Here is a 16920-nt window from a genome sequence, read left to right as displayed (position 1 = left end):
TCCCTGCATTAGATGAGACCCTAACCTGTCTATTACATTGGGGCAGTGGAAGAACTCATTAATGTTAAACCCTGGTCTCTCTTTTCTCTTCCGGCGCGTCTCAGCATTAGCCAAGCATTGCAGGCTGGCGCCGCGGCCTCTCCACTTCCACAACATTAGGTGTAATGTTACTGTTTGTTGTGGCCTAAGCATACTAATAGGTCGTTGGAAGTCAGCATCAGTGTAAACCTGAGCGACATCCACCTTGCCGGGCAAGATCACTCAACCATGAAGACCTGAACAACAATTGAGTAACCAACCCTGTCCCAACAGAAGCGCATGACTAGAGAGCGACTGGTTTGGGATCATGCAGTCCGTCTGGTTATGGATAGATATCGCAGCTGCGAGTTGAATTTAGATTGTTGATGCTGCTATTAGAAGCACATCTGCTTCAAATCCTAAAATCCTCTTAAAACGCAATCAGCCTAGGCTATATAAACTATTCTGCAATAATCTCAGTTATAATGTCCATATCATACACTCTTAGAAAATAAATGGTTATATGGTAGTCTTGCTTCATATATGGTACATTTACATTTACATTTTAGTCATTTAGCAGACGCTCTTATCCAGAGCGACTTACAGTTAGCGAGTGCAAGACATATTTCTCGAGGCAAGCAGAAGTTCTGGAGCCTAAGTCTACGCCCTTCGTCAGTTATTGGTCAACAGTAGGGATTCTTCAATGAAGTGTGTGTTGTCATTCAACAATAGACAACTCGTGTTCATGCACATTTTTTCACTTCAGAAATACTGCACCAAACATCATAGTTAGATGTAAAATTGCACAACTAAGATCTCCTTGGCAAAAACGTCAAAATTAATGACAGATTTCTTGAGTTATCTTAGATTCATTCTGACTATTTCTAGGAAGCTATGGTGTCTCAAGATGGGACAAACATTTTTTCAAGCAAAGGTATTTTAAGGGAAGCATGAGGAAGACTTAAAGGTTCCATATAGAACCTAAATTGGTTCCGTATAGAACCCTATATGGAACCCAAGGGTTCTATATGGAACCAATGTTGGTTCAGTGAAGAAGAACCCCCAGGGTTCTGATAAAAAAACAACACCAAATGGTTCTATATAGAACCTTTAGGGGTGCCATGTATGAAGCAAGCAATACAACCCTTTTTGATTCTATCCAGAACCTTTTTTTATAAGAGTGTCCAACAGACAAACGTTATTCATCTTCATCATCATCCTCAATAGCTAGGAGAAAATATAGGCCTAATAACTTCCCATCCTCGCACCCCACCCCCATTCTGTCCCTCCTTACCCAGATGAAGTGAGATGTCTCGTGTCACCATGTAAGATGAGATAAAGGAGTGGTTAAAGTGCATGAGACAGGCGCATCACACACTTGGCTATTGGCAGTTTGGAGACGGTTTCTGGAGTGCTGAAAGGTATGCTCTGATATTACTACACATGATAGTGAGACCAGGTTGACTTTCACAGTGACTCAGACAGTGCTTATCAACTCACTTAGATCTAAGGAATTATTACATTCCTATTGAAGAACATTTGGAGATACCCGCTAATATCTGTTGTATGATTGATTTCATTTGACCACGCTGAAACTGTGCAGTTACACATTTGTCGGTCTTACAAATAAGCCTCTGTATAAACTAGTGATGCTTCCCAGTCCAGTGACTTCAACGCCATTCTCGGTGAAGGATATTCTAAAGATGGAGCAGCAACAACACCCCCACCAAGGATTCTTCTATCCAGATCAAGACGCACAGATGTCTCTGCAGCGCATGCACAGTGCACTTCGGAGCCTTGACTTACTTGACAGTCAGGATAAGTCATGCTTCTCGGGGGGAACACAGATGAAATGCAGCCTGAGTTCGGAGGACGTTGACATCCTGAGGGGCAGTTGTAGTTCAGCGGCTGAGGAGGAGACAAATGGGGACCCAGGTAAATTAAAACGATGTCGTTAAAACACACGCAGCGCTGGCTGCTGACATCCAATTACAGATATTTCTGAAAAGATCATTCGATTGGCCTCTGTCAATTCAAGAACTGAATTAAAATGTCAATTTTCGAATCCAGGCTCTGTCGCAGCCGGCCGCGACCGGGAGACTCATGGGCGGCGCACAATTGGCCCAGCGTCGTCCAGGGTAGTGGAGGGAATGGCCGGCAGGGATGTAGCTCAGTTGATAGAGCATGGCGTTTGCAACGCCAGGGTTGTGGGTTCGATTCCCACGGGGGGCCAGTATAAAAAAAATATATATATATATATGTATTCACTAACTGTAAGTCGCTCTGGATAAGAGCGTCTGCTAAATGACTAAAATGTCAATGTAAATACCCTGAATTAGGCTATTTGGATTTGGCCCCAATCCTGCCTCTTGATGCTGCATGACAGCCTGCCTCTCAACATATAGTGCTCATGCCCCCAACATTTGTATTTTCATGAACAATATTATCAGCATTGTTTAAAGGGGCAATAAGCAGTTGCTACATTCATTTTTGTACTTATAAATTAATGATATGTACCCATTGATTCTTGAAGAATATAACATATTAATTTCTCATGAGCTTGGTTCTTCAGTATGAAAAAAATAAAATGTATGCACTCACTAACTGTAAGTCGCTCCTGATAAGAGCGTCTGCTAAATGACTAAAATGTAAAATGTAAAAAATGTCAACTGTCGTACCCCATCAGAACCAAAAATATAAGCTTGTTTTACTCCAATGTTTGTAAACAAAGCAAATGTAAACAAACTCTATATAGCCTCAAAACATGGTTAAAACTGTCATGTTTATATCATGGATGGTCAGTCCTTACATCCATAGCTCTGTCTATGAATTTGAGAATGGTTACATTTCTCCAGCCTCATCCTCCGTTTTTTAACGAAACAGGTGCGGGTATGACGCTTTGCTATTGTTTCTACTGCTGATTGCCACTTTAATAGACGTTACATTTTTATATATAAATTAGCTAAACCTGCTATTTTGGAAATGTTTTCCAAACATAAGTTCATGGCAATGACGAGGCCTACCTATAGGAGAAAATAAAGGCTAGTAAAGGGTAATGAATTTACCTTCTCACCACATTTAAATTAATTTCCGTGTGAGCTTCATACTGTGACATTGCTGGGTATGCATGTGATGCAACAATTTCAATTGAAGTAGGCCTAACCCACTGTGCAAAAAACTGGGTGAATCAACGTTGTTTCCACGTCATTTCAACCCCCCAAAAACAACGTGATGACGTTGAATCAACGTGGAAAACTGTTTGGATTTGCAAAAAGTCATCAATGTAAGGTCATTTCGTATTTATTTACCCAACTTTTAACCTAAATACAATGACATGGTGATTTTTTTTGTTGATTTCACGTTGAATTCACGTTAGTTGACGACCAAATGTAAATCAAAACTGACGTCTGTGCCCAGTGGGACGTTTTTCACTAGGCAGTTTTCCAATGAAGGTATGTGTCTAACATCGCTATTTCTTATTATTGCAGGTATGCTTCTTGACGATTCGATGGGTTGTGATGGGGAAAATGACAATACCTATTCAGACAAGCCAAAGCAAAGATTGCGCAGAAAGCCACGAGTGCTATTTTCCCAAACGCAGGTTTTTGAGCTGGAACGGCGCTTCAAACAGCAGAGGTACCTTTCTGCACCAGAGCGGGACCACCTCGCCAATATTTTAAAGCTTACTTCTACTCAAGTCAAAATCTGGTTTCAAAACAGGAGGTACAAGTGCAAGCGGCAAAGACAAGACAAGTCTCTGGAATTGGCTGGATACCCACCTCCACCACGAAGGGTGGCAGTGCCCGTGTTGGTTCGAGATGGCAAACCGTGCATGGGAGGATCTCATTTAGCACCATACAATGTGACAATTGGCTCTTACAATCCCTTATATGGATATGGTAATAACTCATATGGTTGCAGTTATCCGAGTATGCAATCCATACCAAGTGCCACGCAAATGTCCAACAACCATATAGTTGACATGAACCTCATGGAAAGTGTAGAGGGGCCTTTCCAACAAGGACACTCTCAGGCAACATTACCGGGGATAAGAGCGTGGTGAGAAACTATTTCAAAACAACCACCCAACTCTCATCAAAGTTTTTTGTTTGTTTAGGTTTTTGTTTAGGTTTGGCTATGCAGCTGCAAGGTTACTTGTGGAAAGCGTCAACAAATAGGCCTGTAGGCAAATCCAAGTGTAGGCATATACTGTTAAAAACTTTTATATTAGCCTATATGTGTTTTATTCTAACTATGTGTATTGGTCTACTATAATTTCTTGTTTAACTATTTAGTTTTGTTTAGCTTATTTAACTAAGTTGATTATATTGCTCTGACGGTCTTTGTTCAAGACATGGGCTTTTTGTATATGACAATAAACCTTGATTTAATATTTCATTGTGCTGTGAGATCACGCCATCCTCTCTCTGCAACCCAATCATATTCTATTTAGACTTGTATTAGACCTACAAGTATGTTTACAACAATAACACAAACGATTAAAACGACAAACAACAATATCAACAGTAAAAGGTAGGCCTAATGGGAATATACTACTACTAATTGTATTATAATTGTATAATTTGTCTTGTTAAAATACAATTATAGTTGTATTATTATTATTATTATTATAATACGGCCAAATTGATAATAAAGGTTTGGGGTTGCTCTATGCAGGGGATAAATGGCCCAAAACAAATAGCCTATAACGTTGCTTCATCTCTATTAGTAGCGTCGTTCGTTGATCTCTTTATGAAACCATTATAGGGTTTTCATCGTTGAGCCTGAATTTAGCTTACGAATTTGGGTCTGAATTGAGTTGACGTTGACAATTAATAGCCTAAACCTATATTCGGCACAAACTGAGATTAGGCTTCTTCAAATAGCCTATTTGTAATGTGGTAGGACTAATTGCTGATCCAATTAACGAAAATTACAATCAACACGCTACTGCTGTACTTTTTCTCCTTAACGAATTAAGTTTTGTTTTCTTTATCCTGAAAACGAAAAAAAAAACACAAAGCTCACTTTTCCTCACTGATTGTAAAATAGCATTTTCATGTTTTTCAAACGTTCGTTTTATATTGTTAGACCATATAAATTGTTGCTAAATGTATCACTATATTGACATATGACCTGACATATGACCTGACATAAGCCCAACGATTTAAATGGTTCCACAATCTTAATGCTATCAAACCAAAAGGTCATTATTGTTCCGTCGACAAAGCCGCTGAACAATGTCACACGCGATAAGGCCGAGGAGCCTGTCCTGTCATGGACCTTGGGTAAAGGTAAACAAACTCGTAGACACAGTGGCTCTTTTCCTCTTAACTTTCAATCAAATAGGGAAACAGCTTCCAATCTAACCTGTCAGCCATCGATAGGAGGGAGATAGACTACTAGCACCACTTGTGCTAACTGGATTGCACAGTTTAGATAACTATCAGTGAATGTAGCCTAAAGTGCACCAAATTTGCCCATTCCCGTCAAGACTTGAAAATAACAGATTTCGTGATAAAGCTATATGTAGCCTACTGCATTGTATCTTATGTATTTATATTCTGCTTACCTAAAATTCAATTACAGCTCTATAATTCTATTTTTATCAAATGTAAAATTATTTGTTGGCATTTCTGATTGTTTGAAACATAACGTTTTTGAAATGCTTATTCAATGATTGAAATGTAACTTTATTTATAATGAAATAGAAGGACAAAATATATAATAGAATGGATCGATTTATCAATTTAATCATTCAAATAGTGGTTTTATTTGGTAGCCAACCTGTGAATGTGGATTCCCTATGTGGCTGCCTGCCTGAGCCCTGTGGGGCAGAGATAGTTGTGAGCTGAGGCGCATCAGAGCTGAGATAAGGGAGAGAGTGTCTCAGAGCAGAATTTAGCAGCAGACAGAGTGGAGACCAAGACCTCTTGAGAAGATCAGATAAGATGTGTGTGTCGGAAGCTCAGTTTGAGGAGGAGATGGAATAAGGTTGGCACTTTGTTAAGGGCGAGATGAGACTCAGAGAATGGGGATGCATTACACACCCTTTTCAAAGACCTGGGCTCATCATCCGGTTTAGGGCTTACATCACGGGCAGAATAAAGCAGACTATAAATGGCAGATGCTGTATCCATCTCTGATCTGTAGTCATCACAGAGAAGGCCACCCTTCTGAGGCTTGAAATGAATGGATTTCTTTCACAATGTTGATTAAAAATCAGATACCCAATTTGGACCGAAGTAATGTTATTTATATTGAGGTGCTTGCTCTGGAATTGAAGACTAGTTACCGGTATGCTGTAATCTAAATTGTTCAAACTCCATGAAAATAACTTGTTCTAACTGATGTATCAAAATGGACACAAAACACATTTACTTTGATAAGGGGAGTGCATTAAACACTGATCCAATTGTGAGCCATGCTGTCACAAAGATCATTTTGTACTGGACTGGAGCAAAAAGGTTCAGCCAGGGAAAACATCATACAGTGGTGTAGTCATTGGGATTTATAGATTCAGCTCTGCCACTCAAGTCTTTACATCAAAGATATCAGACAGTGAAATGTATGAGTCATTAACCTGAGATAATCTCAAAGAACACATGATCAGTAAGTTCAAGAATGTTAATACCATCTAGGATATAATGTACACTACTGGTCAAAAGTTTTAGAACGCCTACTCATTCAAGGGTTTTTCTTTATTTTTACTATTTTCTACATTATTTCATAGTTTTGATGTCTTCACTATTATTCTACAATGTAGAAAATTGTAAAAAATTAAGAAAAACCCTTGAATGAGTAGGTGTTCTAAAACTTTTGACCGGTAGTGTATATATGTGTGTAAGAAAGGCACAAAATATTATGTATGTAGTGACCAACATCTAGAATGTTGACAATTTAGTAGTACAAACAAAATAAGTACAAATTGGCAAGAATTGATCAACCATTTTTAATACATGACTTATTAATACATAATGCATCCACAGACCAATATGAATTTGAGTTTAAAGCCAGACTCATGTTTTTTTTTTTAAGCTGTTCAATGCGTTAACATGGTTTTCAGCCAGAAAATAAGTCTATGGACAAGGTAAGACAGCAATCCATGGTTTGGTTTAGTTTCCCTGGCACCGTTTCTACATGCTAACGTTTTAGCATTGGTGGCACAAATCCCATTCAAGTCATGGGACCGATATTAGCATTTATCGCACATCATATTCCAAACATCTATAAGGGATTTTGTTGAGCTGCACAATACATTTTAGATATCTTCGGATGATTTGGACATGATGCGCGAAAAATTGTAATATCGATCTCATGACTTGAATGGAATTTGTGCCACAAATGCTAAAACATTACCATGTGGAAACGGTGATATGGAAACAAAACCAAAGCATGGACTGTAATTTGGGTGAACTATCCCTTTAAATCAGGATTCCCCAACTGTCAGCCTTGCGGGCAGAATTTGGCCCGCAGATTGTTTTATTTGCCCCCTGAAGTTTTCTGAGCACATTTTTTTAATTATATATAATTTACAGTATATATATATATGTAAAAAAAAAATATATATATATATATATATATATATATATATATATATATATATATATATATATTGTTGGAGATAAAAGACTGTAAAAACACTAGGAAATCAGCATCAAGTGATTTTAATTTTGGAAACCGGTTCCCAAGTATTCCCACGCATAATAGAGAGACATCTGATCGTATACAAATGCAAGCAAGGTTTGAAATGATTATGTTTTAGTCAAATATTATATATATTTGGGCTTCTTGCAGTCAATTTGCAGTCTACAAATGATTTGTAATTATGTTCCAACCATCCCACAACTGAATCATCCTGATCTTCATCTGTGATTTCAAGCGATGTTTAGAACATTTTGTGCAAATCAAACCAGGACTCAAGCACTTCCCCCTCATGGCCTAGATCTAAACATCTGCAGATGGACATGCTCTTACTCAAGACGCATCACTCAACTGTCTACCATTCATAAACACTCTTTTGTCCCCTGGCTAGGATGTGCTGCAACTTACTGAAATACTGGAAAGACAACATTTCTCAACAACTTTAAACAACTCATATGTGTGCTGTTGCTATAGATACGTTGTTTGATGCTGTTGTGAAAACAGTTAGAAAATAACTTTGACTTCTCTCTATTTAACCAATACTCTTCCATCTATCCCACTAATGACTGAATTCTGTGTCGCAGGATTAAAAGTATGTTGAATAGAATAACAGTTGTAAAACTGTGTCAACAGTGTTCATGACCAGAGATGTAATTGAAATGGAGGCATGCCATCTCAATGTTTTCTGTTATTGGGATAAAAGTATGAAAGATATACACAGAACAATGTAACGCTATGGAATGTGGCCATTGGAAATGTCTTGATACTGACACCACTGTTCATTCATGATGATGACTACAATCACACCATGAGGAGGTGATACAGGTAGCCCACCAAAGGCTTTTCACTTACTTACTTACTATGGGCCTAAGTAATTAAGTAAGTAAGTCAGTAAATACCCAATGGCTATTTAGTCAGGGATAAAAATTAGGAGAGATATTACATTGCCGTCCTCCTTTACTTCTAGCTATATCCCTATATTGTGGCTGTGTTTTTCTACATTATCCAAACATTAACCAAACAGTAGCCATAGTACATTTCAGATTTCCTGTCGATCTAGCTAAAATAAGAAAACAGTAAAAGATATCAACAAAATTGCATGTGAAAGATAATTCAGGTTGGAACGTTTAGTACAGAGGAGGCTGGTGGGAGCTATAGGAGGACAGGCTCATTGTAATGGCTGGAATGGATAAATTGAACGGTATCAAACACATAAATCATATGGAAACTGGATGTTTGACATCATTACATTAATTCCATTCCAGACATTACAATGAGCCCGTCCTCCTATAGCTCCTCCCACCAGCCTCTTTTGGTTTAGTGTGCAAATCAACCAAATATATTTGCAATGGAGCCTTCTGCCATAACACTGCAACTAATTTCAAGATGACAACCAACCAGGCGTAATCCATATCCATCCCCATGTTCACTCCCCTCTACAGTGTATACTGTACATGCAGTGACTGATTACCTTTTGGCCATGGAGCCCCCTCTGCTGGCGAGACCACCATACTGTATCGCTACAGATTCAGACAATATAAACAGGCAGAACCACGAGCCTGACTGGCTGAAGACAATGTTCAAAGCCAACAGGGATAGGTGGCTCTCCTCCTAGAATCATCATAACTGTCAACTATGTCAGACTCTGAGCCAACACAAATTAGCCGTTGACACACAAAATACCACTGACATACAGGCAGAAGAGCAGGTATATTCATTCTCTATCTACTAAATAAACAACATCTGAAATAATATTTTCTCATCTACTTAATAACTACACCAGTAATCATAACATTTTTCCTAAATAGAGATAACCAACTTCCTCAGAATAGCATGACCCCACTTTTATGGCACCCTTGCAATGAAAACAGCAACAAAGTGCTGCTACACAACAAAAAGGTCACAACACTTGTTGTAAGTGTGAAAATCCTTTCAAGCCTGGCTGTCTCACTACAGCAATCATTAAATGTTTCATTTTTTACATTTCTCACTGACACAAGATTCATAACATATCACGGTATATAAATTATGACAACAGTGCAGTGATGATCGGTTTCAATTGACTTTTTGCTATGTGTAGATTATTACTTGATTGATTCTTGAAAACAAAGAACATATGCATATAGGTAGGCCTAAATTACCCTATACATAGATTCTAACTACCTTTAGTATGCATCTTCTGGCCGGGGGAATTTTTGTTAAGAGCCACGACGCTTGCTCTTACACGCATCGGTACGGTTTTGGAAACATAAGGAACGTATCTTTCATATCAGGCAGCTATAAATAAAACATTTTAGAAAAGGTTAAATTACTACACACCTTTATAGGGTTAGGGTTCATGTTCCCACACGGCCATATCTCCATGTTATAGCACTTGTTTACGGAAAACAGACGGAAGACAGAGGCGACCACCTGTGCTAATTAGCTATCTAGCATGCGCCGAACACCTGTGTGTAAGCGTAACTCGGGAAGTGTAGCGGAAGTATAGTTTCGTTAGATGGAGGCACCCATAGCTGTATGGATCTGTGCAAAACTGCTACAGTAAGATGAAAGATAAGGGCCATATGCTTCGAAAGCTGTGTCGCAAACGATGATTATTGATGTTTCTAAATGTTAAAATGCAGCTTAGGATTGTAGTTCACATGAGCCAGTCGTGGGTGAAGCTAATGGCTGAAAACTGTAGGGAGAAGGCAGAATGCCGTCTAGAGTTTTTGAAAGCTATATCATACCAAAATGAAACAAATTTATAAAATGTTGCAATAAACGGTATAGGAATGGAATGGTGTAACACTAATTGTTGTCAGATAATATGCAATATAGTTTTAACAAATCAAACTCTTTCAATGCGGAACAAAGTGCTCTCAATTGGTGGGAGTTTGGAGAGGGCACTAGCAGAGAGACATGCTTGCCTAGTGCTTTTTCGACCCAGGACAGGCCAGGGTCTACATGTCAAGTTGAGGAAGCGAGAATTGCAAGATTTTGTACTGTTTGAATTATTACATTTAGCAGACACTCTTGTCCAGAGCGACTTACAGTTAGTGAGTGCATACATTAATTTTTATTTTTTCATACTGGCACCCTGTGGGAATCAAACTCACAACCCTGGTGTTGCAAGCGCCATGCTCTACCAACTGAGCCACATGGGACTACATTTATGTCAGGTGAACCACAAATATCTCCTTACAGCAAGTTGAATCAGTTGGAACTTTGGAAATAGCAGAAGGTTAAATCATACTTTCTGTGAATCTCAGGCCTATTGTTTTGTTTGCTTTTCTTTTCGTCCTATAGCCTAAAATGTTATATTTAGGCCTGGCCCAAAAATGGACTAAAGGAGCCAAACATTACTCCTTATAGTCCAATGACCTTACACGTTCTGTATGGAGGCGAATTGGCTCTGGCAGCCAAAACAGCCAAATACTCCATCTAAACGTGAATCTATTCTCAATTGTTATGGTTCTAGAAACATAAAGCCCTCTACATATCACATCAAATTAATTTCACAAATGCTAAATATAAACCTACTGTACACTATTTTAACCGGTTTTAACACAGTTGCAGCCGACAAGACTTTTCAGCAACAACATTTTTCAGTGACAACACGTTTGTGGCGTCTGTCTTCAGTGTTCAGAAACACAGATAGCTAATTAGCACAGGTAGTCAACTGTCTTCCCTCTGTTTTCTGAAAACAAGCGCTGTAACATGGAAATATGGCTGTGTGGGAACCTTAACCCTATAAAGGTGTGTATCAGTTTAACCTTTTTTTTGTATTATTATTTCTCGCTGATATGAAAGATAAGGTCATTATGCTTCCAATACCGTACCGCAAGCCATGCCTGTTAATGTTCAGACCGAGCGTCAGGCTGTTAACAAAACACCCCCGTACAGAAGATGCCTTCTTCCAATGACTTACGTGTAATGTAATGGAACTGAGAGACATGATCAAGGGCTAGGTATGATATATGCTATTGTTGCATTTCATTTACCTACCATTTCCTCTCCTCTGAGTAGGCACAATGTTTATAGTGCACATGAATATTCGCAAGACTCACGAGGAAGAAGTTCATTTTATTTTATTTCCATCCTCTTCTGTTAAATGCCTGGTCCTGTAGCCTACCTGTCGAAGTAACGTGTGTGTGCGCTGGCGTGTTCCAATCTTCATACGTGGCCTTCCCGCCAGGACGTCAATATTGTAAATGAGTGGACTGTAAATTGGGAATTAAATTACGTTGACGTTTCTTTTATCAAAGGGTTCTGGTGATGATTATGTCTTCTTTGGACTATTATTATAGGCCTACAGTGTAGCCTAATGAAGGATTTTGGAACGTTCCTTTTATGTTGATTACCAGTTAAAGCAAGAATCTGCAGTTGATAGATCCATTTTTTTGTCTTATAAATTAATGATATATACCCATTGTTTCTTCAAGAATTTAACTTATACATGCCTCATGAGCTTAGGTTGACTGTTGTACGACTCGTACCCCATCAAAACCCAACATATAAGCTTGTTTTACTCCAATGTTTGTAAACTAGGTAAATGTAAGCAAACACTGTATAGCCTTAAAGCATGGTTAAAACTAAAATATTGATATCATGGATGGTCATTCCTTGCATCCATGGCTCCGTCTATGAATTTGAGAGTGGTTACATTTCTCCAGGCCCATCCGTCAGCTTTTTACGAAAATAGAGGCAGAGTGTCGCTTTGTTATTGTTTCAACTAAGGATTCTAGCTTTAACTGGTTCATTGTCATTTTGATTGTGGTAGGCCTACTAGGGAGGAGGGGCTACGTGAGCATAACCCAACCTTAGTCTTATGGAATAGGCAGGTTTAACTGCTGGCATTTTCTTTTCATTTAAGTTATACAGAGAACTTTGTAAATATCAATGATGATTACTTTGTAAATTGAACGTCTGGATCCCTATTGTCATCTGTAAATAAAATCACAACTTCTGCACCTGATCCTACCTGCAACATTTATATGGTACATCTATCTTCTTCTTTTTTGACCTATGTGCCAAGGAAGAGATAAGTATTGGATCCTGTGCTGTGCTGCATTTGCACCAATAGAAGGCATCTCCACTTCGAGATACAGTAGATGTTAGAAAGACTAATTACATATAATGAAACATGGAACATCTGGACAACTTTTTAGAACTTTTTATGGTGCTGTATAGAGGCAAAACGTGGAGAAAAGTGATTTATAAATTAAATGTGTAATGTATTATTATATTAATTACAAATAATATGAATTACACAAAATACAATTGATACTGTAGGCCTACTAATAACACAGATAGAACAATGAGCCAGACACAGTATTTCACCGGATGTATAAATGTGAAGCATCCGGTTGGCGTTTCCACACACGACCAAATATGGTGATGAGAAGAAGCCCAGTGGCCGGCAGTGGGAGAACATGGAGTCCGATGGATTTTGGCCGACATTCTGCTCATTTTCTTATCACTGAAACTTTTTCTCTACATACGGTTTTCTGTTTCCAAACTAAAATCTGTAACAAACAGAGTGGGCTGCGTTTTGTAGACACCCTTTGCCAAAGTTTTTTTTATTTTTAATTGCGTTGTTTAGAAGGAGTGCAAGGGCGAATTGAGTTATTGCACACACGCGTTTCACAGAGTAGGCGTTCCTTAACGGACATATGCAAATATATGCTAGAACCCGTCAATAGGATCTCGCTAGCTCGTGTTTAGCTCTGCCACCTCCTTGCTTGTTCAGCCCACTATTATGAATTTGCTTCAATTGGAAATGACAGGCTCTGGTCTATCTTGGGTTAGTTATAAAAAATCTTTGCTTATAAGGTAAAACATGCAAAATATCCACATCCATTTTGTTTCATATTGAACTATTCACTCATCTCAGTCAGGAACATAGCACTGAGGTCCTGAATAAAAAAAAGAGAAGTCTGATAGTCCAAACCAAGACATCTTGACTGGGTGGAAACAAAACAACAGACTGTAACACATTATTATGTAGGGTGGAAGACTAATGCCTTCCTAGGCTAAAGGGTCAGATTCTAACAAGCCAACATCTGGTGTGGCTGTGTGGGGCCAGCTAAGAGAAAGCTACTACATATCTGCACCATCCTATGAGCTTTAGGCACACAATGGTGGTCTACAGGAGAGACAGAGACCAGCGTCCACATGATATGAGAAATGCTATCTTAATTACACAGCTTGTTTAATAGTCAGGGTAGAGGATGACATAGCCAGTATACTGGATAAACAGCGTTTGTGCATTTACAATTAAGATAGGCATCGGGGGGAAAACATTAAACAGGAAAGAGACTCAAAGACGTACACACGGGATAAAGGCACTGTGAGAAGATATACAGTGAAACTTACTCACAGAGGGAGCTGGGGGAGAGAGGCACACAGAGAAAGAATTTAAGGTGAACCTTATCAAACAAAACATCTTAATACAATGTTTACATGAAAGCAACTCATGTTTGAAATGAAGTTAGACCCTAAAATATCCCTGCTCTGGTAAAGTTTTTCTACTTAAAGTACTAGACTACATGATCTACTTAGAAAGGTAACTTAAATCAACCTGACCTCTGTTGAGATCCAATCTGTCATATAAAATCAGGGGAATAAACATAAGTGGGGGTATTATGAATTGACAATAAATTAAAGTATATCTCTAAAGCAAACATGTTATTTGCATCTGACCTGCAGTGTAACAATAAAAAAAAGGGAAAGTAAAATTAAACGAAGAATGATTAGCTTTCCGTGGTGTGGTAGGGAAGAGAGATGTCAAGGGAAGCTGATGGAGGTAATAGGCGAGGGAAGAGGGCATGTGGAGGAAAACGGATCTGTTTGTCATCCCTAGATTATTGTTATTACAAACAGAGCCTCAATTCTACAAGGGCTAGTGCCACTGCAACACCCCCCTTTCCCAGGCAGAGGTCAGGCAGAAAATGGTAGAGCACAACAAACAAACAGCCATTGAACAATGTATTTGTCGGTTAAGGAGCCGGCCTAAATCTGCTGAACACATTACCCCCTCCAAGACGGCTGGCCACCCACCCTGACCCCCCCCTGGCACTGGCAGCCCACTGCAGGCGCAGACACAAGGGTCACTTACTCCCCTAGACCTGAGGTAACAGGGGCCTTAAACCCAGGCCATGGCTGTAATGAATATGGCTATCCTGTTACACACACTTAGTAATAAATCTCACAGTAATACATCTCACAGCTGCAATAACGCGCACAAGACAAAGGGTCACATCCCCAGATCTGGGCGGCAGGTAGCTTAGTGGGTAAGAGCGTTGTGCCAGTAACCGAAAGGTCGCTGGTTCTAATCCCAGAGCCGACTAGGTGAAAAATCTGTCGCTGTGCCCTTAAGCAAGGCACTTAACCCTAATTGCTCATGTAAGTCGCTCTGGATAAGAGCATCTGCTAAATGACTAAAATGTAAATGATCTTCCAAGTCCTATCTGATCACATCACAATAGTATTTCCACTATTGAACAGTAATATTTTATTCATTCATCCTGCTATTTCTAAAGATTTCTAAAGATCAGGGAGACACTGGTAAATGCAGATGTGCATTTAATTTATTGTACTAACAAATAAAAAGCAATATTAATAATTTCATCCATGCAATATTATTTATAGAATGGTTAATTTTACTTTATCATGAAGTCACACACATGAGCTGCCATGACATAAAGAGATTTTAAAATAATAAATCAATGTAAACTGAGCACAGCAGATCTGTTCCTATCATTAGTGTCATCTAGGTCATATGGGCGCCAGGTAGCCTAGTGGTTAAGAGTGTTGGGCCAGTAACCGAAAATTCACTGGGTCGAATCCCCGAGCCGACTTAGTGAAAAATCTGTCTGTGCCCTTGAGCAAGGCACTTAACCATAATTGCTCCTCTAAGTCGCTCTGGATAAGATTGTCTGCTAAATGACTAAACTGAAATCTAGTGACATCAACACAGTGCCGGCTCCAACCTTTTGGGGACAAATTTAGCAATTCTAATCATTTTGCCATGGGGCAGAGAGACATTTGCGTCGACGAGAAGACCCGCCTCGCCAATCGCTGCTCATGACCACTACAGCACTAGTATAAATTAAGGCACCAGTAAGTTATGAGTTAGCCAAGTGTCCGGTGCAACATTCCGTACTTGGCTTGCGTGTTTCATTCAAGCCTTAGTCTACATTCGTTGGCCAATAAAGTGGATTACTAACTGCAGAAATGTCGGAGACCGTCAAGCCACTAACTTCATTTTTAATCGAGGACATCTTGTCCATTAAAGATAAGACACTGCTAAACTTTCCATGCTCTTCTTCACACAAGTCCAAGGAGGGATGCGCTCAATGGAATAACCAACAGCCCGATCAGGTATCACAGTCAGTGGAACTTTGGGCACAGCATACAGCATTTGGAGCGCGGAAAGGTGAGCACATTGGATCTTATTTAGGCTACTTAAAGAAAGTGTAGCCTATACGCAAATTGATTGATTGACCATGGTGTGCCAGATTCCCTGGAATCACACAAATTTATAAAAGGGAATATTCGATATATGAACCTGTGGAGTAGGCAGCTCACCTGTCAATTGCCAACTTTTGACGCAAAGCCACCACACCACAAACGGGCTAATCATGACTCTCTTTTACAGATTCCATTGCCAGCTCTAGTTCCAGCACCCCAGATGCTATGAAAAGTTTTACATCAGCGGGCAAACAGAAGCGCTCGCGCGCTGCCTTTACGCATCTGCAAGTGCTAGAACTGGAGACTACATTTAACCACCAGAAGTACCTGTCCGCTCCTGAAAGAGCCCATCTTGCCAACACCTTGAGACTGACCGAGACGCAAATTAAAATCTGGTTTCAGAACAGAAGATACAAAACCAAACGCAAGCAGCAAGCTACGGAGTACTATAAGGACATATTTCAAAAGTCAGAAGGACTATGTACAGAGGACGATTTAGTCAGAGCATCACTTCTCACCACGTTGTACAAAACATATCAATACCGACCATATGTGTATGACTTTAATCGCACATGGAGACCAACACTATGGTGAACATTAAATATACTGGACAATATTCATGTCAATATGGTAACATAGGTATTTGATCTATTCAGCAGAGTAACTTGTCATATTTTTTCATAATCTACTTTTCTATGGCTATACACTGTAACCTACCTATGTCATAAACTGTCAGCTGTCATTTATTTTTATTTATTTTTATTCAAATTTATGTTGCAAGAAAATAAAGGGTGACTGATTTGA

The 16920-nt window shown here is 39.2% G+C and overlaps 2 protein-coding genes across 2 annotated transcripts; both read left to right on the top strand.

The window, feature by feature from the left end:
- Positions 1–1667: 1667 nt before the first annotated feature.
- Positions 1668–4081, top strand: nkx2.7 (NK2 transcription factor related 7; the record flags this gene model as incomplete). Its single annotated transcript, XM_084180468.1, has 2 exons — positions 1668–1953; positions 3507–4081. The coding sequence occupies 2 exons, from the start codon at positions 1668–1670 to the stop codon at positions 4079–4081; spliced, it is 861 nt and encodes a 286-aa protein (XP_084036594.1).
- An 11798-nt stretch (positions 4082–15879) lies between these two features.
- Positions 15880–16710, top strand: LOC311144453 (homeobox protein koza-like; the record flags this gene model as incomplete). The annotated part of the gene is made up of 2 exons (XM_084180473.1): positions 15880–16081; positions 16304–16710. The coding sequence occupies 2 exons, from the start codon at positions 15880–15882 to the stop codon at positions 16708–16710; spliced, it is 609 nt and encodes a 202-aa protein (XP_084036599.1).
- Positions 16711–16920: the final 210 nt, after the last annotated feature.

This window comes from Coregonus lavaretus, assembly GCF_964263955.1.
Source record: "Coregonus lavaretus genome assembly, chromosome: 17".
NCBI lineage: Eukaryota > Metazoa > Chordata > Actinopteri > Salmoniformes > Salmonidae > Coregonus > Coregonus lavaretus.
The sequence above is the reverse complement of the archived record's forward strand: the minus strand, read 5'-3'. Positions and strand labels throughout refer to the sequence as shown.